General features: G+C 33.5%; 1 protein-coding gene across 2 annotated transcripts in view; it reads right to left on the bottom strand.

The window, feature by feature from the left end:
* LOC124373595 (unconventional myosin-VIIa) overlaps nucleotides 1–23011 on the bottom strand; it is a 202131-nt gene that overhangs the window by 143065 nt on the left and 36055 nt on the right. For both annotated transcript variants that reach the window (XM_046831962.1, XM_046831956.1), the window contains exon 2: nucleotides 8575–8681. In XM_046831962.1, coding sequence (XP_046687918.1) covers nucleotides 8575–8681 — 107 coding nt within the window. The remainder of the gene's footprint in view (nucleotides 1–8574; nucleotides 8682–23011) is intronic.

The following is a 23011-nucleotide window of genomic DNA, read 5'->3' on the forward strand; positions in this document are numbered from 1 at the left end:
TAGAAAGATTATAACTTTTAATACTTTCACTTTGCACAGCTCTTTGTAAAAAATTCGGATTTAGACTTAGTTACAAGTTATAAGAAATAAACCTTAACCAAATATGAGACATTATTCAACATTATAATAAGAATACTAAACATTGAAAAGAAGATATATTAGGAAACGGAGGACTGTCATTAAATTTAATGAGCTTTATACCCTATCAATGTATGTGTTTTGGCCAGTTCATAACTTTCCCCATTTATAATAGCATATAATAAAATAAAATATAAAACAATATATTATAGGTTGCTTTCATCTTGAAATAATAACTCTTGTGTTGTAATCTTGAAAACTGCAACTTAACAGATTAATAACTATTTCACTGTGTAATGAAAACGTATTTTTGTAATTATTGGTCAAATGTAGCCTACAGTAAAAATAATGGGCTTGGGAAAATAAAATTTCGTACTTGTAGCAATTATAGTTGTGCAAAACAGGTTTAGCACATTAAATTTACATAAAAAGAAAATGTCCCCAATTATTGTGACTTGTGGAATTTGTAGGTCTTGTAAATAAAAAATTCAATAGAATTAATTTAAAAGAAATTTATTTAATTTATTATGAAGCAAATGTATAGATGTTAATGTACTACAAATACATTTAGTATAACCAGACACAATTGTGTTAGTTGACATAAATGTAGTTGTGCATAAATGTATGATATGAAACTCAATCTTCGTTAGTTGGTTTACTTCATATAAATAATAGCACGAAAAGGTCTTTATTTATTATTTATTTATTTCTTTCGAAAGGTCTTTTCCTGGCGACGAAATGAAATGGTGTAGTAGAGTTTAAAGGGAACAAACAAATCGATTGCCTGATATATCGCTCGGAGAATACTGTAAAGGATATGTCCTTCACTACTTTTATTCTCATAAGGGCTGGATATATTTCAAAAGTATTTTATGACAGTTCATGTTTTAAATACTTGAACTACAGCTATTCAGTTATTGTACGGTAAATTTAACACGTAGATTACTGCGGCCTACCGCACAGCATAGTCGCGGTGGGGGGGGGGGGGTTGGTCTCATTATATACGAGTATAGAGCCGCAGTGAAGGAGTTGAACTACTTGTGTTATAGCTAGACAGTTATTGTACAGAAATATAACACGTTGAATAGGGCAGACAGACGCCTTACAGTTCAGAATGGTAGGAATAGTATCAGATAGGTACCACACACTATAGATCAGCAGTGAATGTGATAAAATGAATAAAAGGGTTAAATCGCCTTAAACATTAACATGCGCGAGTTTACTCTCATTGTGGTTTTCGTGTCATAATGAAACCCATTGTAGACACCGACAAGCATTAACACTTTTTGAGTTCAGTTGCGTTAATTTCCTCCAGTGATACACACGTGCTCGCGCGAGCCTATATATATAAATTACAAGGCGACAAAACGATAACGAGATTTGGCCACGGTTAATCTAATAAAGAGAGTAAGTAACTTATATTACAGCTGAGTGGGATCACTGATCCCTTTATTTATAAGATACGTTAAGAAAGTTGTAGGCATTTCGTGTTTGGGCTCTATTTTAATAAAATAAATTGTAGAATTAAAATATTAAAAGAATATTAACCTAACATAAAAATGTAAAGATTAACAAGATTTTAGACTAAAGCCTAGTATGTGCATCATCTGAACAAAAGTGATGGCAGGTAGGCCGGGCTGCGCGTGTGACGATATGTGCGCGTTGGGGAGCGAGGGTCGCCAAATCTTCAGGGCTTGAGGCTCCAGACAAACTGTAAAGTGCATTTCCAGGTAAGTAAAATAAGCTACATTACTGGCCGTTACATCGAATCTTGTACTTTCCATCAGTACTTTCCCTTCCTACAATCCTGCTTCATATTCTGCAGACTACGTGGACGAGTAGAGTCCACATTGATCCAACACGTGCATGCGTGTGCAGGGTTGCATGTTGCCACCTTGACACTGCTTTGGGTGCATCCTACAGTCCTGCTTCGTATTCTGCAGGCTACGTGGACGAGTAGAATCCACATTGATCCAACACGTGCATGCGTGTGCAGGGTCGCATGTTGCCACCTTGACACTGCTTTGGGCGCACCCAACAATCCGGTTCATTAGGGAATATAGCCTACTTGTTCTCATACCACGACACAAACTGTATCAAACATTAGTAGTACTGTATGATTTTAGTGCAAAATTACTTGATTCGTAATACTTTAGCATTCACGTAGTAAAAGTACTAATTCGTTTATGTTATTTCATTTACAATGCATTCCTTAGGTACCTGATTGATGTTTATTACAAGTTAAATGTTATCTTCTTTAATTACAAGCTTATTGAATATTCATAAAACAAAGCACTAAGCGAATCAATACTGTATTAAGAATGCTTTTTAACTATAAGGAATTAGCAGAAAGTGTTCAAAGACCATACATTTTGATCTGAGGTTAAAAATTTAATTTGTGATTTCGGAAATTCGACAGCTTAAAAATACAGCTACAAACAAAATTCGTATCTGCTCGCATCCCAAGGAAAATACACCTTTTTGGTACTTTTAATACTATTTTTGTAGTCTAGACATGTACAGCATTGAAATCATATAACGGTGGACAATATTAAAAATACTCTTTGTATTAATAATGAAAGTAATGGTATTCATTTGGATGAAAAATTCGTTTAGTGTTCCATGAACGTAGACGACGAAAGTGTCATATACCCTCAAATTTTAATTGCCTGAATGCCAGGAATTTTTTCACCAAACGAGCGATAAAACATACCCTACTGATTCCACTTTGACGGTTAATTTACCCACCGGTTGAAAATAATTTCATTGAATCAATAATTCCAACAGCTGTATAATAAGAAGGGCGGATGTTTAGCTCTCCCCTTTATTTAATGTTTGATCTTTTTTTAACAAAAGTTATTTAATGCAAGTAGTTTCAGACATTGCAGGAACTACGGCATTAATGAACAGAAGTTGAGAGTCAACAAAGTGAACACAATCCCAGGTAACGAGTAACGAGATACTGTGTGAAGTACCACTACAACTTTACTGTGCGAGAACTCGCGCGCTAGTTGCTACTAATTTGGTAGTCCTTAACTGCCTCCTACAACTTTCATGCTAAACTGACAATGCGTGCTCATTGCATCGTTACAACACTAGAACACCTACGTTACATAGCCTTCCAGTATACGAACGATCTTGTTTATAAAATGTTCTTATTTTAATAGAAAGGATGTGCAGAACGAACATCGTATAGAAATTCCAAAAAAACCTTTACTGGCAGTTAAAACACCTTTGTGAGGCACTCTGATGGATGTTAAAATTTACTATAAATTACCTAATTTCATAAAAATGCAGAGAAGACAATTTTTTAAGTAAGACATTTGTGATGATTCTGTGATTTGACAGTATTGAACTGTTTTTGCTTCCTCCAACTTCACCACTTCCTAAAAGGACTAATAAGTGATTATTGGGTTTTGATAAATTAGATCTTCTTCTCTGCATAGATTCCTAGTTAATTAAAGAAAGTAACAGTAAATTTTAGTTTGAATTTATTTAAGTGGATTTTCATTTGCTTTGTAACTGCAGCAGCACACTTTTAATCAATTTTTTTAGGAGCTTATAAAAAAAATCAAAGTTTTATTGAAATTTTCTTTGAGCTAAAAAATATTTTTGTAATAAAAGGAACCTCTCCACAGGCACTTGCCTCTAGAGGCCCTAGTTATTTTTGGAAATAATTCTTTTAATTTACGAGTGTTTTTGTTTTAATTTTATTTACAAGAATGTTACATTTTTATTTAAGTTTGCTCATTAGGTTTGTACATTGTGTATACATTTGGTTGTGTAGGTTACTTTATTGATGTATTACATTGTGTATACCAATGTATATAATGTGTTATTGTAATATTTTCAAAAATAAATTCTATTCTATTCTATAATTCTAAATATGGGTATATTAAAATACTTTGACCCTCACCTGTATTTTGACGGACTACAATTATTACTCGGTGTAAATTTGTACGTAAGAACGTTTTGATTATTTAAAACCGAGTTCGAACTGTTCATATGATTTATATTAATGAAAATCAATCAAAGTAGGTTTATTACTTGGATACGCTATACTAAGTCGAGATTCACTGTCGCTTTAGAAAGATTGAGAAGAAATAAAGGAAATACGTTTAACACTGAAGCTTGGATATTTGTTTTTTTAATCTACAACCATTAGACAAACTCCATTATATATTAAAAATACATATAAATCCCCTTTATAATTGTGTATTCTCCCAAAATAAGTCCAACATAACTAAAAAATCTGAAATAAGGTCACGACAAAGCGAAATTGCTTGGAAAATATAAATCCATTATAGCTCGCCAATTGAGTTTTCCGCCCCAAATCTTTCATTTCCACGGAGCAATTGAATTTTTGTCCCTTAGAAATGCTTCATCTGTAGACTGCAGTTTGCTCCTACTACTTACATAGTTGCCTCTTATTCATCGAGCTAGTTATTTACACTTTAAATACTTGTCTATAAACAGTGTCCAATCTGATCCAAGAATGTTAGCAATATAAGTACATTTTAAGGCACGGGATTTTTAAAATTCATTATATATTTTTGGATATTAATAATGTCAGTGTTCATACTATTACATATAAGATTTCTAATTAATTCAGTCTTTCATTTTCTGTCTTAGATAGGTCTATAATAAGTCCTTTATCCTCTTAGAAACTGTCTCGCAGATTGTTATATATTTACACAGAAACTTATAATGGTACATATAAAATAATGTAAGTCCTAGATTTGGTTATTAAGAAAATGTTATCTTATACCAGTTCAGATTCCATTCCAGAATGAACATTCATTTAAAATCAAGTTTATGAGTAAATACATAACAATCTGCGAGACAGTTTCCAAGAGGATAAAGGACTTATTATACAGGTCTATCTAAGACAAAAAGTGTATATCACATTATTTCTTATAACCAATAGTAAATAATGTACTCTTATACAAAATTATTCATTTATTGTAATAAATGACTTACTAATTCTTAAAACAACAGGAGGGGTTTCAGAATTGTAACCGAATGTTTTAAAAGACCAGTAAATTGTGAATCGAAGGTTTCATTGTTTAAATGAAAGAGATCTTGGAACTTAATTTGATAATACGCTTATTTTTCGTTGTAATACTTCAAAAATGGCTTGTTTAATGAATAGGACCACAGCCTTGATAACGCAATAAAAGACAAATATTACAGTCGTATGAACCGTAATTCGGTAACGAACGAAAGTATTGATTCTCTAACAATGTATAATCTATGACAAGAGAGGGAGAGAGAGAGAGAGAGGAAAACAGTATTTCACCGGTGTTGAAACCATTCACTCGCACTGAAATGAAATTTCTATCAAGTGAATAAATCTACGCTCAATTTTGATTCAGCTCTATTCTGTAAAAGAGTAAAAGAGGGTTTTAAATTATTATTGGAACATGAATGAAGGGCACAAACTCATGTGACAACACAAACAATTCATCTCCAAGGAAACATTGCAAATATTTCCTTAAATATCCGTGAAATTTTTTTAAAATCATAAATATAACAAAATCAGCATTTCCGATTCTAATAAATACAAATTTTGGTTAGAAGGTTATGTAAATAGTGTAATGTTAAATATAATTTATTACGGCAAATTACGCTTCGCACCCAATATGTATTCATTAAAAATGCATCCTGACGAAAACATACTGCATTTCAATTTTCAAAATCAAACATTGAGTGTTTTTTCTTTAATTTGATTCATAAAATCATATAAACGCTTGTTATCCCACCATGTAATTATACAATGTTCAGATGTTTTTCTCACTAGCGCGTGGACAAACTGAACATAGACATTTTTTTCAATATATTACTTTTTTGACACGTTGTATCCATTTATATTTAATCTTACTTCCCCAGGTCCACGCAGATGTTAGTCGTCCATGTGCATCGTGTAGTAGAACTACGTTATGGTGGGGAACTGGTTTTAGCAGTATTTATTTTACAAACATAATTACTTACATGAGATTAGTTTCCGCTAAAAATATTGTACAACTAAGAAAAACATTGTTACGGGTTAAAACGCCCTCTAGTATCCCACATTCGGCTGTTATTTTGAATCTACAAATAAAATATGAAAACCAAATAACCAAGTTTAAATCCGTTGCATTCTCTAAAAATTCTGCATCTAAATTATTCTGATTTATATATATCACTTTTATTGTGGATAGGCGTGATTTCTAAATAACGTTTGTTTAACATATTGCTTTTAAAAACAAACTGAAATTCAGTTAGTTTATTCTGTTGTACATAACTGTTGTGCCCGCCTCTTAAACACTGGCTTAGAATCGTTTAACGTGTCTCGGTTGATGTAAAAAAAGAATATCTATGGTTCCTATGAATCCATCTTCACCTTTATTCTTTTTCCAGTAAAATAACATCCCCACAACCAACCCCAACACGGTTGTCAACGTATCGGATATTGCTGGGAAGTTTCTCAGCACAGCCGTACTATACTAGGTACTACTATACTGGGTACTATACACGATTTATTGAAATTACCTAATACAGTATATGGACTGGTATAGGAATGTCGAGTAATGTAGTATGAGTAGCGCCCCAGCTAGACAAGTATTTAAATGTGCTTTTCAATACAAGTACTAAGTAACATCGATATTAAAAACAAATGGATTTTACGAGCTTCTGATCACTTTCTTACAAAAATGTAAATTCGAAAAGTTCTGTCGCTTGCAATATTGATAGTACTTCGTAGAAGGGAATCTTTGACAAAAAAGTAATGCATTAAATGTAATGTTTTACATCTCTAAGAAAACTTTTGGAATGGTTTCCCAACCACAGGCAATCGTAAACACGTAATTAGCCTGGAAATATGTAAACAGTGACATATTCACGGGACAAAGTGAATGCAGCTACTAACGACATCGTTGGAAGACCGGCACTTAATTATGTAGGAGAGCCAGCTAGTGCGCAGCTTTTCCTTTGTGTTCTGGCTTGCTTATCTTGAGCGCTATTACGCTTAATTGCACGGAGAAAAAGCTTAGTAGAGATTTAAAATAACCACAGTGTTGTGTAGCAGTCTCGGCCACTACTAGGTTAATTAGGTGATGACGTTGTTTACGTTGTGTTTTAAGACGTTCGGGGTCATATTCAGCTCAATGACCAATCAACCTTTTAAGTGTAAGACCACAGATTAAGTGTAAGAAAGGGCCATGAGGCCCTAACTTTGCCTGTTTAAATAAACAAATTTTCATTTCATTTCATTTCATTTCAACCTTACTATGCATAATACAAATCACTTTTAACAAATGTTACCACTTTGAACGTCTTGCATTTTAAAAAGCAAAATGTTACACTAGCCTACATAACTTAGCCTCATAAGAAAACCAAGGAGAGTACGAATATATTAAATATCTACAAACGTCTTGTATTTACAATAAATTAAACGGGCGCCACAACTAATCAAACAAAGATCAGTGCAAACACAAATCTGCTGTAAGGGTTCTGACAAAATTATAAGAACATTAGGTAGGATTGCAAGAAAAATAAAGAACTAATCTAATTATACTCATGCATACGAATAGAATGGTCAACATAATATCAGGTGATGAAATTCATTAGTGTAATACGTTCCATTTTTCTGAATTTAGTTACCAACATTTCACGGTATATAATGGAATAGACATACGAACTGTAATAATAAAATAATACTATTAGATAAAATATGACATCGTTATTTGATTTGTCTCAAATAGGAAACATAAAAACACCACATTTTCTGTTCTAGGCTTCATAAAATACACGACTGGTAATTTTAATGTTTGTTATGTAACGATTTTCCTAATCAATAGTATAATACAAGTTAGACACTAGTGAATTTGAAGAAAAAGAGTTATCCTAGAATATCATATACATTTTAACCTATCAAATAAATACAGTAACAAATATTTAAAAGAAGATTGTTTTCTGTGTCATAGTTAAGTGACACACCTCCTAAACATCCACGATACAAATCAACAAAACTGGGTTAAAGTTTTCGTGTACTATACTTATGCCTAAATAACGTTTTTACGCAAAAAGATAGAAAGAAATAGAATTTAGAGCATTTGTCATCATTATGTAAGAAAATTAGTACACTATCGATCCAATACTGTACTCCTCGAAACCTTTTTGATAAATGAGAAGAGGATAGTTTTCCAATTCTCGTAGTGTTCTATTTTTGTAACATATATCGATAATATCCGAAATCCTGTTATCCTTTCAAACCATTCATCCATATCCTAATAAACCTGTAAAACCTTTACATTTTACCTGTGCTGCATTAAGAATGTATCTTGAGTAAATTAAGATGTAATTTATTGATAACTGATTATTCTCTTCAATATTCCCCTAGATATCTCTTCCATCCATCAACGTTGAGACGCGTACGAGGTCTATCATAGACCTCGTACGCGTCTCAAACATACCATAATGGTATCCACTTACCACTCACGAGTAAGGAAAGGATACGTAAATGTGGTCCCTGGAGTAGCGGGCCTGGAGATTACGGTTGATGCCGACCTCATCTATGTCCGAGATGACGGTCATATCCGGCACCCCCGCCTCCGGACTGCAGCCTGCAACACAACACAACAGCTGTCAGTCAGCGTCAGAGGACCGGCAGGTGTCTGGATGAGGACAGGTTCACAGATTGCTCTCTGCCAAACGATGGCGTGGCCACTCCACTTGAAGAAACCGGAATCGCTCACTCGGATTTAATTAGTGACGAATCTACAAGTTTTACACACAAATAACAACTTAACCCATAGTTTGTTTTTCTAAAGAAGATCCCTGACGGAGCCGGGACACGGCACCCTCTCTCACACGCTAAACATCTCACTTCTTACGTTTACCACATTACAATCTACACGACCTATATTGTCTCAGAAATACTGTTTTTACTGATTGCGTAGTATTCGCCCTTGTGTTCGAGTAAAAGAAACATATTTTGTATGTTATTGTGAATTAGGCAACTAAAAATATGAAGAAAACACGGTTTTCTGTTTAAAACTTAAGCTTCACCACTGTAAATCACCATTATTCTAAAAGTAATGACAGTAAAAAAATTTCTTATAGAGCATTTGTTGTATGTCTCTTGAAGAAAGACATAATTAAAGCCGTTATTAATTTTTTGTAAACCCTTACGAAATCGGTTATTAGTTATTATTTGGAGATTTAACATTTTAGCTTTATAATGCCGTTTTCCTTTCGTGCAAAGATCTAAATAAGCTCTCTTAAGAATGAGATAGTCATAACAGACTGCAACACTAGGTTCGACGCTCAATGCAAGGAACAATAGTCCACTCCACCCGCTTCAGGCAAACAATATAAGGAATGTGCTGCACAGTCAAAGGGTGTAAAGTTTACATACTCTATTTTTAAGGTGCATTCCTATTGTAAAACCATTTTTGCAAATGATACGATTATTAATTTTATTTTTATAAACTAGCCATATCCTCTGTTAACTCTGCAGAGTAATACCTCTTCCTCCTCGATTATCTCCAGTTTTGCCACATTGTAGAGTTCATTAGCAAAATTTAATGTCACAGTAATTTTTATGTCATAGCTTACGCAAGAACTTTAAAGGTCTTAATAGACTTTCTAGATTTGTGAACCAACTACAAATATTCTACAGAAAACACGTTGACCGCGGCAAGCTCCTCGTGGCGCGCTGCATGCTGAGCCTGCCTGGTCTGGCTCAGTACAGACTAGCAGTGAAGGTTTCAGACTTCAGTTATATTAGTAAAAACATCAATATCTTTTGTTTTTATATACTTAATAAAAAGATAAACGAAGAAGTGATTATGTAGCGAGTTATGACGTTTTATGGAGTTACAGCTACTACACGACATGATACGTCGCATTTTATAGCCATAACTACTTACTTCGAACCATTACCATTTTAATAGATAGTATTGATGGTCTACGGCCACTCTGGTTTGACGATAGGGACTTACCTATGACCTACAACCTACAATAATATATAACTTTGACATCAGAAAGGTGCTCTTCTGAATTTTTTTAAAATTATCCATCTAAGGTTTTTGTGTGCCAGTGTTAATCTTTAGTTCTTTCACTTGTTAAGAAATTTTAAATTATTAAAACGTACAAAATGTTAAAACTAGTTATATATTAAAGCCCAAGAGCATGCAGAGTGACAATTTTAAGCAATTTATCAATATTTAGTACTAAAGAAATCGATCAATTTGACTAATTTTGTTAAATAAAAAGGCGTTCTGCTCGGTGCGAGTGGCATTTTAACTCTAGTGGCATTTAATTCATAAACTATGCACACAATCTGAGGTAACAGTACGAAATTTTATTTTATTCTTTGTGACACTGCCTGAAACTATTATCCGAATTAAATATGACACAACCATTTCGTTGTACAGTTAAAATAAAGATTAAAATGTTTGTGCAAATTTGTGTATTCGATTCGTTTTTGTAATGATTAGCAGTTAACCGTGGCTTTGCACGTGTATGAGCACGTATAGTTAGAGTGAATTTTATTTCCGACGCCAATGTTGAATTTGCCTTGTTGCTAGTATCAAGGATAGTAAAAAAAACTATATAATTATAGAAATTGTAATGTATTCAGGCCTTATAATATCTTTTTTGCCATAGTTTATTTTACCTTGTTCCCCGATCAAGGCAATATATACATGTACATGTACATGTCTAAAAAGCCAACTTATGTCAAAAGAAAACTAATATGGGTTTTAAAAAATTCTTTAAATGTATAGTAAATGATATATGTATAGCAATTTTGTCTTTAATATCTGCTTTACAGTAATGACAAAGCACTGCATATTTAATATCTGTTAAGACATACAGTTAAAAGTAAGTTTACGAAAACGTTTTCTTTATTTGGATAATTTCTTACTCTGTGTTCAACAGTTGTTGCAGAAAAGGTTAAAACAAGAAGTGTTACTATCAAGCTTCCTCTATGTTTTCATGTCTATAAATGTAAAAATGTTGAAGTCCTCCTCCGTAGACTAATGGTTATAGTCTCGGCTCTCTAACTGAGAGATCACGGGTTCAAATCCCGGGGAGGGCCAATCATGTATAGACACAAAACAAGATAAACCAGTGAACATGGAAGCCTACATAGCTGTAGCTGAGGCTTAAAAAAAGAGAAAAAAATTGAAAATAGTGGTTAAATTAATTAAACATATGGTTGTGATGTCATAAAACAATGTTTACATAGAACAGCCGATTACATTTAATACGATCCTTAATGTATATTATTGTTAAAAAAAGTTTTGTTCTATTGACCTGATTTATATGTAAATAGGTCAATCGGTCTTGTATAGTGAGCAGCAGGTAAGCAATTATTTCGGGGCAGTGTTGGAGTGAGTGGGGTTTAATTATTCACAACCAATATCAACTTTTATAGTTGGTCTTCTCGCCGAGGAAATTAAAAAGGAACCGTAAGTCGGTTCCGTGTAGATACAAGGGAACATTCGTGTTTTACGTTGTGGCACCCGTGGGACACACAGTGATATACCAATCGTCTGTCAGAAAAGAACGTTGTACGTGTACATACCTCAATCGGTCTATCTACACGGACAATTCATTATATAAAATTATGACACCACGTGTATCACACATTCACATAAAAATCGTATGTCAGAAAAGCGCGTTTTTCGTTTCTTTATACGTCGGTAACTCTTATCTTCTAGGATCGAATGGTTAGCTTTTTTATCTCAACAGAAAAATATAATTTATTACAGCGTACAGCGACATATTGTGAACATTAGAGCTGCAAAATTGTTTTAATAAAAGAGAAAGGTTAGCACGTTTTCAAAAGAGTCAAACTTCCAAACCAATATTTTTATAGTAACCTCGTTTCAAGTACCGTACAAAGTTCGATACTTAACATAAATTTGTGTAAATTAAAGCAAAACATCAAACTAATTAATCTACGACGAACATCTGCAAACAATAAATTGCTGGGACCACTATGCTGCGGTGTACCTGGTACGGTCGCGTAATTAATTAATCAACACTTTTTAATTCCCTCGGTGGCAAGACGAGCTATAAAAGTTAACATCGGTTGTGAATAATTACAACGCACTTACTGCAACAACACTGCCACGGAATAATAGCTTCCAGTGGGACACCGTGTTACCCGTGCATTATAATCAATGTACTGGTTATTATTTACGATAAAGAATATTGATTAAACCACGTACTACAGTATACATGGTGAATACGTAGGAGGTATCGCTTAGCTTTATCGCCACTTGAGAGGATCTCTTCCAAATCGAAGGTACTATCAGAATTTGATAAGATTAATTTACTGTAAATCACCACCTGTAGATTAACAGTTGAAATTTGAGCTTTCAAGAATCTAATGGACTGATATCAGTGATAAGACGGTTAAAAATGGAATCATAGGATGATAAATCAAGTATAGTACTGATAACATGTAGACCTTATAACACAGTAAATGATGTATACTTTATATAACGATAATATTTTATAACAGCCTACTTATCAAACATATATTGTAACTTATACTAAATATTGTAACGATTGTTTTTTATGGTAATGTTATGATTAACGATTTAAGATGTATGTTCTAATAATATTCTAAATCTTTTTAATTACTATTTTTGTTTCCACAACTAGTCTTCGTGCTTCATTTCATTCCGTTGCGTAATTATTGTTTTTAAAATGAATAATTTATTTAGCATGACATATTAAAATTACAATAAATGTGAAAATTTGTATTCGTATAATACAAAAAATAACTTTCAAATATATTTTACTTTACTTTTATGCTTTTAGTAGTAAGTATTAATCAGATCATTGTATACAAAAGTATTGCTCCAAGTGAGAAACCACACGTAATTTAAATTTATGTCACCAATAAACAAAATTTAGAATTTTTGTACAAAATGATACGTATTTCATTCATTTAAAATTTACTTAGCACTATTAGTAAAAGTCAAATTGTATAGAGATAACGATTAAACTTCATTAAAAAAGAACGGACTTGAAATAAATACACATAAGAATAATACAAAAAATAATTAACAACTTTACAAGTCATAAAATCAAACAACAACTCAATAATCACTCAACAATAAACTACGTAGTTTGCTAGTTGTCATTTTGCAGCTGATTTACATGTAGAAGCATAGAATCACCTCCGATTAGACGTTACAAATATATCGTTTACAAAATAAATAGCGTATAATAAAGTAAAGCTTACAAAGATATATAGATAATATATGTAATTTTGGTATGATGTAAGTGAAAGTATTGTTACATTTGATATTTTAACCATTAATTTATGAATCTCAGTGTAGTCGAATGCCGTAATTTTGAGCAAATATCTTAGCAAGTATTTTGCCGTTAGGGACAGAGGGGTTAACTATAGAATAATATATATTAGAACCGTCAAAACATCAGACATATGTTTTATAAAATGACTTCTGCCTTGAACTCAGGCAATATAAGTTCATATCACAAACATCTGATATACGATTTTCAAACCTATCTAGTGCTAGTGAATCTTCTGCTCTCCCATAAACGACACACTCCTGATTGACTACTGTGACAACTGTACACCGCCGCCACCAATTTAACGCCTCCTCGTCGCAAGTGGTTTTGTGGGCTAATTAAGCTCGCAGAAGCCAAATTAAGTGGTGTAGTTGAGCACCGTTCAGCGACGATTACTCTTGTAAAATTTCCTTTTTACTCGTGTTTAGTAAAAATAACAAGGGGGTAATGTTGGAAATAAATTAAAAAACAAAGCTTTTCTGTAATTGGCTGATCGTCATCCAGGCTTATCACTTGATGGGTTAGAAAATTTTCATTTTTGGCTGTCCGCCCGTTATCTGGAGAACAAACTGACCTTTAGACTTAAAACTTTGTATGAAGCTCCGAAGAATTAGCCAACATTTTTACGTTGGTCTTAGGACAACCATGTACAAATCGAGAACATAGCAGAGTATTTTGTAAACCAACTAAATACAATCATATTACTGCCATGTTAACGTGTGACGGAGTAACACAGGTAGCTATAGAACATAAAGCGAACCCAGTTACGCGGCACGTGATGTGGCGTACTCTCCTACCTTGTCTGTAATCGGATAACTATTTAAACTTTTTTTTTAAATGGTTCAATAAGAAGATGACCAATGTAACGCTTGGTCGTACCATAGAAACAACGTAATGGTCTAAAAATACTGAAGGAGGCACCACACATTAAAGATTCATTAGTAGATGTGAATATCTCGAGAAAGATTCACAAATTGTGAATTTCGCAATAACTTATATACAAGGAAAGAGTAATTCTTACAATAGCAAAATAGGGGTAGCTATCTACAATTCGACTACTCTAATTATGACCCTGTCATATAGTACATCAATGGAAAAGGTATTCATTAAGGGATTTCGACGAAAATGTATTTGTTAATGTCTCTCTCAATGATCTCTATTTCTTTAACTAATATTTAGTGTAACCTGATGAGTAAGTATTTTAAATAATTTTATCCAAGGTTCAAAAAACAAGCATTTACGGATTTTTTATTGATAAATATTGTTTACAAATACTGAAATCCTAGGCTATAACATTGGTAAAAACTACAATAAACCCGAATAAAATGTACAATCAATGCATTAAACTTCCAAATTCTTTCACCTGTGATTTTATTTTATGTATTTTAGAAAACACTGACGTATCTAGTAGTTTTAATTGATTTTTTGTTTGTTTGAGAAGATGGTAAATGAATCAACTAACTTTAATAATAATAAATAAATAATTTAATTCCTATTACGGTGACTACAAGACGTTATTCTGTAGAGAAAAGATTACTTGTTAGGTATTCTGAAACTTTTTAAAATGTATTTTTGTTAATCCAATAAATTAACATACATGTTCCGTTGTGTATTCCTCATTCTGTGTGCCCTAGACGTTTGGCGTTATAGCCAATCGATATAAGTTTATATACCCACACATAACGTAGCTATTGTAGGAAGGGTTAATTCAATTTGAATGTTGAGTTTAGCCCCAGTTCACCTCCCGTCTGGTATCTGACGATATCTTAGAGATCGTGTCAGAACATCGCAGTGTACTCAATTGTGCACCTGATGAGACAATGAGACTGCCACTTCACCTATTCATAGGTATATCCGATGACAAATAATGTAAAGGTTCATTTTGAGCTTCTTCGTCGCCGACTTTCTTTGATCTCTGCAGACGAACATAACTCCAAATTCCAGGAGTCATGTCTGAGACAGCGTCAGATACCAGAAGCTGCAATAAAAAAGAAAGATGGACTGGAGCTAAACTCAACATTCTACTTTATGTATCCGTTGTTCTAAGTTGTGGGAATTATTGTACTCTGAACGACGATAGCTAAGCCTTCCTACAGAAATTCATGATTCCACCACTGTCAAAATCGGACAAAACGACTCGTATTTAAACGGTGACTCTAATATTTGGAAACTTATTTTATACTAAACAGATTTACAAAAAACACTTTTAGTACTGCACTCATAAGTTTTTTTGAAAGTCCAAAACTATTTGTTTAATTTGATTAGATTTCAAAATGTTCACTTTCTGTCATCATTTTACTTTTTAATTAAAAGTTTTAATTTTTATTATTTTAATTTAATTCCAATAATAATTACATTTTAAATGATATTCTATTAATTTTGTTTTATTGGAATATCTAATCTGAATACATGACACATTTTATGATGAGGAAACGTTGAACACTAAAATGTTTAGTTCCTTGTATCGATTGTTTCAACTGTAACGGTGAAGAAATGTTCGAACAGTCCGCTGAGATATGAGAACTACGCAAACACCGGTCAGTTGATAACCCCTCCCCTCTCCGGTCCCGGAAGTCGTGGTCAGATTTGCCAATCTTATCACTGGCAATACTCACTTATCATGATACACTTCCGGTGTGATGTGGTCTCACACAAATATTTTTAACGCCCCCCTTATATAGTAATACAATAAATAGAACAAAAGATGACCTTATAATTACATAGTATTTTCATGGAACCTTTACTACGGGAATACGCAGTAAATTTAGACCCACGTAGGGAAATCCTGACATCATTACCAACAAAATGACATCACCATCATGTAAGATTTCGATGAGAACAATTTCTTTTACGACAATGCGCCATTTTGATCTCGAGAACGTACAGATTTTTAATAATCCGTGACATCATTTTTTTAAACAATATAACTTATCACATTTTTATTTATACACTTGCTACAAATATAAAGAACATGTGCATTGAAAGAAATTATTCAGCTACATGTTTTTTAACTAAATTGTACAGTAATTCAGTTACTGCAACTAGACTGATATTATGAAGTACTTTAATTACATGTTTATATAGCTATCAAGTTGAAGTATATTTGTTATAATGAGACAGTTATTGTACGTTAGTTAAACAAGATGCATAATAACTAATTATTGTTATATTAATGTTATCTGCGGCCATTGTTATAGTTATTATAAAAAGCAAAAGCTTACACTTTGTTTTGAACGTATTAAACAAAAATGACACACGTTTTGGGATAATACCATCTTTATAGTGACAAAATTACAGCACGTTAACTAAATAAATAAATAACTATTTAAATATTGTAATTAATGTAGCCTATGTTACATATGCTTATAATAATACAATTGGAATTTTTAAGTTTAATTTGTCAAATTGCACAAACATTGACTTTATCTCTTTCTTAAATTTGACTTTAGATTTGTTTAAGGATCTTGATTGTAATTTTCAATCAATTTATAGTAACGTTTTTTTTATTTTCTTTTAATACCTACAACTTCCATGTTTTATTAAATTTGTTTGTAATTTTTATTTGTTTTTTTGATATTCTGCAAAATTTGATTTGGAAACACGAATTTGTTTTCATTGCGTGTATTATTGTTCTGGAATTTCTATCTCTCCTATATAAAAAAACACACACGGCTGTCAGTCACTGCCGTTATTTTTGTAGACTCATACCTCACGTATATGTCTTGTTGGTAGTCATTTTGATACACTTTGTTATCAGTTAATGTAAATATATTATTTTTCGTTTGGTAAATAACGAAGAACTTTTAATTGTAGTTTTAAATTATTTAAAACCTTAATTTAAGTTAGAGTTAAACGGCATATAAATATAACTACTCTTCTTTGTAGGTGGGTTTGAGTTTGCTTAGGTTGATTTCATTGATTTTGTTGTTTTCTTTGTAATAGTTTTGTCAGTGGTATAGGGGGTTATTTAACTTTTTTTTATATATGGTTAACATTATATTTATCATTAGGTGAAATTTTGATAGTTTGTGCTTCTGATGATGGATAGATTTTGATGGTATATCTTCTGTTTTGGGTTGCCTTTCTGAAAATTTACTGATTTCCAACTGAAGAAAGATAATATTCTTTGCCCAAAACCCTGGCCATCGGAGTAGTAATAGGCTGAGACCGCTACCAACTCATATACATTAAATAACATAATTCAGAAAGTAAAGTTCATCAAAATATGCAAACCGAATCTTAAAATAATTCTTATTTTTAATGCTTAAAACTCATTGTTATTACTTCAGTTTCCTTTTCTGCCCTGTTTCAAACAATGTGTTCTACATATTTTATTTTTATTTATCCTAAATTATGTGAATTCCAAAAATATAAACGTTGAATGTTTAGTCCAGCTCCAGTTCACCTTCCTTTAATCACAGCGTCTGGTATCTAACGCTGTCTCAGACCTAAGAGGTCGTGTCAGAACATCGTAGTGTACTCAGTTGTGCACCTGATGAGACAATGAGACTGCCACTTCACCTATTCATAGGTGTCTTTCCTATAGAAATTATGTAAATGTTTTGTTTTGAGCTTCTTCGTCGTAGACTTTCTCTTTAGACGAACATGACTCCAGATTTCAGGAGTCAAGTTTGACACATTGTCATATAACAGGCGTTGCGATAAAAGGAAGATGAACTGGAGGTCAACCCAAATTTCGATTGAATTAACCTTTCCTACCATAGCTACGTTATGTATAGATAAAAGTTATTCAGATCAGAATCTTAGAACGGAAAGAACTACACAATCTGTTGACCACTGATAAGACCACTAATGAAGGTCCCAGCTCAACACTGCACCCAGAACTACTCTGAACATGTGAACATTTAAAGGCACACAACAATGGGACGTTACCAGATTCCGCCATTGTTTCCCAGGAAAAAAATTCACATTCTGTTGACCGCCGATAAGACCACTAATGAAAGTCCCAGCTCAACACTGGGACCAGAACCTACTCTGAACATGTGAACATTAAAGGCACACAACAATGGGACGTTTGCCAGACTCTGCCATTGTTTCTCAGGAAGAACTACACATTCTGTTGACCGCTGATAAGACCACTAATGAAGGTCTCAGCTCAACACTGAGACCAGAACATACTCTGAACATGTGAACATTAAAGGCACACAACAATGGGACGTTTGCCAGACTCCGCCATTGTCTCTCGCTCCATTATTACTGCACGGCATTCACTTTCTCTTCCTCCCCCCACTCGTCCTTTACTGCAAAGTCAAGAGTGTTGAACTACACACTAGAAATGCATGTCTCCTAATTACTCAAGAAAGCCATGCTAGAACAAGACACTTTCCATTTCTTCAACACTAGAAATAAAATGGTTTGCATCCGTTTAAGATATACAAGTTAATAAATTAATAATGTTATAAGCATGTTGTAATTTTAACGCGGTAGTAGAATTTTGCATTTACAAGTTTGGACGATAACGGCCAATAATGTTGACAGTTCCCCCGATGTTTGCATGAACGTTCCTAGTAGATGATTGGTAACGAGTATATGTATGCTCGTAAGATGAAATGATTGTAAATGCATGTACTTCACACGACTGCAACAAACCTAATGACTGTTACCCACGAGTTTTTGTATGAACTTTCCTCACATAAATGTCGAAAAATCTATACGAAACGAAATAATAATTTTGTTACTCGATTGCCACAAACAAAATCGCCGATTCCTATGATTTTTGTATGACAGTTTTATATATATATATATATATATATATATATATATATATATTTATATATATATATATATTTATATATATATATATATATAAAACGCGATGATTGTGGACGAACATATAATAGTGAATGATTCTCTTGATACATGTCTTTTCCTTGTTGATATATTAATCATGCATCTCAATTTTTTCCCAACTATTCACTTTTCAAGATTCTTCTCCTCAAAAATGTATCTCTAATATGGAAAAACATATGTCTCTTCACAATGTCCCAATTCACAAACAAAGGCAAAAATACGGAAAATATTTTTTCAGGGAAAGCGTTATTCATTTTAAGTATAAATGAGTAAGTAATTTACAAATTCTATTGATGCATTTTAAACAACAATGAACTGACCAATATTTATGAAATTTTACATCTATGAATAATCTGCGAACGAGGTCCAGAGTAATATATGATACCAATGTCTGTTGCAAAAACCATTGAGGTAGCTGGTAGCTTTTGAAACATTTACAGGTACTCACTAAAACTACTAAGCAATAACGTCACTATTGTCGTAAAAATAGACATACAATCGCAAAAAGTACATGGTTCGTGTATAATAATTCATTTTGAGCAAAGATTTACAACTGCGACTAGTAAGAAAAATGGAGCTAGAGCTGACGAATACTGTGTCGCCAAGCACACTGTGAAGTTTCCGGAAAGCTATTTTCCGGTTGTTGGAGAAGTAATGAGTAAGGGAAGAACAAAAGTCGCTTGCCCAGGGACGCGCGAGGGCACGCCACGCTTAGGTGACGAGGTCGCCCGGACCAAGTAACCGTAGCTTTGCATGGGAACCCGCTTTGATATCTCCGGTATAATTAGTAGAATGCTGTTCCCACGCCTTCTTTCCTCTAGTTTTATGTGTGCCTTTTATCACCAGGCTGTACCAGAATTTCAACCATTGTTGAAAACAAACGAATTTACGAACAGTTCAATTACATGACTATGGGAAGGCTTTACACTAATGTTTTTTTTTTTTTTTTGTAAATTAATCCATGTATATGTACAGTGTGTTTTAATTTGCTTTCAAATTGAGGTCCACGTGTATTGACTAAAACAATGTCTCAACACAGAAGCAAGTTTAAAAGGACTATAATAGTACTGATGCAGAACACCGCATCCATGGCTTACAAAGAAGTAGGACAACTTTGTATATAATTTCAAAGATTTTAACAGTAACATGTATTTCAAATTTAAATTTGGACGATACACGAAAAGTGTACGCTTTTATTAGTGTTGACAATTTTTAACAAAAGTTGTTAAATTTTATGTTTTGGAATTTGAATCTCTATTTCGACCCCAACACAGCAACTACTGCAACAGTCCTGGGTTTGACACAATCGTGTACTGCGTTACAGTTGTACATAACCAGTACTTCAGGTATTACAGGTCCTGGCTGAGCAACCTTCAATGTTATAGTAACCTCAAAATATCTAGAATAATAAAGAGCGCACTATTTAACTTCAGATTTAGTTGCTGTGACCTAAAATTGAAAATTTTGTTATTCTCAATTCAGGATTTTTAGGTTCTCGTGTATAAAATTTATAAACTGTTAGTCCTAAGACGGAACCCTCGACGACCATTCCGTGTATCATTCTTTCATCATATCTGACGGTCTATATGACCAAAAAGCGCTTTGCTTAATTCAATCTGTCGCTGATCTACCCTTAACTCTACACATTTACAGTAATTATTACAATCAATATTTCGTCTGATTGTGTAGGGTCTGAGGGAGTTCGGAACAAACCATTTGTCGAATAATTATTCATCAATCGTTATCTCCTTAAAATACCCCCATGTATCGGCGTCTGAGGAAGAAATATAACCTCAGTCTTAAAACCATTTTATGGACTAGGTTAAAAGCGCCTCATCTTTTATGGAGAGAACTCTTGATGCGGCACGGGAAGGTTAAACGGTCGATATCCAGACTAGATTAGAGCGAGGCTGCACTCGAGTCATATTTTATCTTCCTCTTTATCCTGGCTTAATGAAAAGTGAAGAGCGGAGGAGCTTTTAACGAGACCAAAATACTCAGGTTCCGGAGCCGCCCTGACTCGAATCTGTCAATAAATCAGTTAAACCATTAGCTCTCCGCCCAACCTCTCCCTCCCATCTTGCCTGTGACAAAGGTGTGGTAATCTGTTTATAACTAGACACTTGGGACAAGACTCAGCTGCTCCTTGTACACCTGACTCAATTACTTTAGGTTCAATAAGTTATAATCGTATTGAAAGTGGGTTGCCCTCGTTGTTTCGGGGATTGATGAAAACCTAATAAGATGAAATTATTAGTAACTAATTTATAATGTCTTAAAAGAAATCTGTCAACTTCCTTCTCTCCTGTTCTGATTCTGTTCTCTTCTTTCAGATTTCTTATCCAGACAGAAAAGAAATCGTTCGTTGTTTCTTATGTTAACTAACGCAGATCTTGGATTCTTTCCTCTTACCATCCGTCGTCGACGACTGTCTCCTACCACAACCCCCAACTTCCTCCCTCATGCCATCTGTACAATTATCCTTTTTTCCTTAGAGATCATGAGTGAATTATTTTACCCCATTTTTGGTTTATTTCCACCTTATCAACCTTTTTTCACCACAAATTGTACTTAATGCTATTTCCTACCGTTAACTTACCAGGTCCTTTGTTCGTTTAACCGAAGACTCTCATTTTGTGTTTGACCTTCCTTGGTATTTTACCTGAGCTTTACAAAACTGCTCTTTCCTATTTTACTGACGTAACCCTATTTTCAATAAAAGTTCTATGACTCCTTGGTATCTCCTGTCTTGATATTTCTTTCTTTGTTGAATTTACGATAATTTTCTCGATTCCATGAATCATACTTTTGTCTCCTGGGAGTTGTACTGACTCATTAGCCTATAAAAGTTTCACAACGGCGCTCGGGGCCCATTAGCTAACCGCCCACGTGTCGACGATATCGCAGTAGGTTAATGCGGTGATACCGAGGAGCTATTGAGGACAATCACATAAGGACATAATAATGACCTACAAGGAGAGCAATGATGGGGAGTGACTTGAGTCCACGAACCGTGGCGCACAATCCGTGATCACTTCCCAGAACAGCTACATTGTGTAACAGTGGCCTTCTCAGCTGACTGCGTCAGTTAGGTTATGTTGGGTTAGGTTTATCAGTTCCTTTCATTTTGTCTTATGTTTTATTGAAAGTAAAAAGTTAATAGGAAGATCAACGAGAGTACGCAAGAAGTATTTAACTGTAGTAAAAGTAATCACAGAGATTTGGAGATGTGATATTACTATAGCTGCAAGGAATCACAGAGAAGAAACAGAGTATATGTATGAAACTTAAAGCAAAAATATTGTCTGAAGATCATCATAATATCAAATTATGGGATTAGCTTAATTACTCAGAAAACATGTGCTTCGAAGAGAACTTACAACCAATAACAAAGTTTTGTTGTTATATTACTTCACTAACACAGATCTTTCGTTACTTGTTATTATACTTCTGCACTCAAGTTTGTCTTAATAATGAACTTTCATTTTAACAATGTTATACATTACAAATGCGTCAGTATTAGTTGTGTACCAAAATCTTGGAGTATTTTATCTTGAGTAATACAAGGCGCATAAACACAACGCTGTGCCTTTAACTTTCATATTGTTGTCGTAGAATTGAGTGGGAAATGTTACAAGTATAAAAGTAGTTTGTTAATGGAACTAAATTTTCGCTTTCGTCTAATGTGCACGTTTTTCAATGATTAAAAAATGTTACAACATGAACTTTTCATTATGAGATTTTTTTACATGACCAATATTGGGGATTATAAAAAACTACTTGGAAACGTAGCATTAATTTTTGT

Source organism: Homalodisca vitripennis, chromosome 1 (genome assembly GCF_021130785.1).
Source record: "Homalodisca vitripennis isolate AUS2020 chromosome 1, UT_GWSS_2.1, whole genome shotgun sequence".
NCBI classification, from domain to species: domain Eukaryota; kingdom Metazoa; phylum Arthropoda; class Insecta; order Hemiptera; family Cicadellidae; genus Homalodisca; species Homalodisca vitripennis.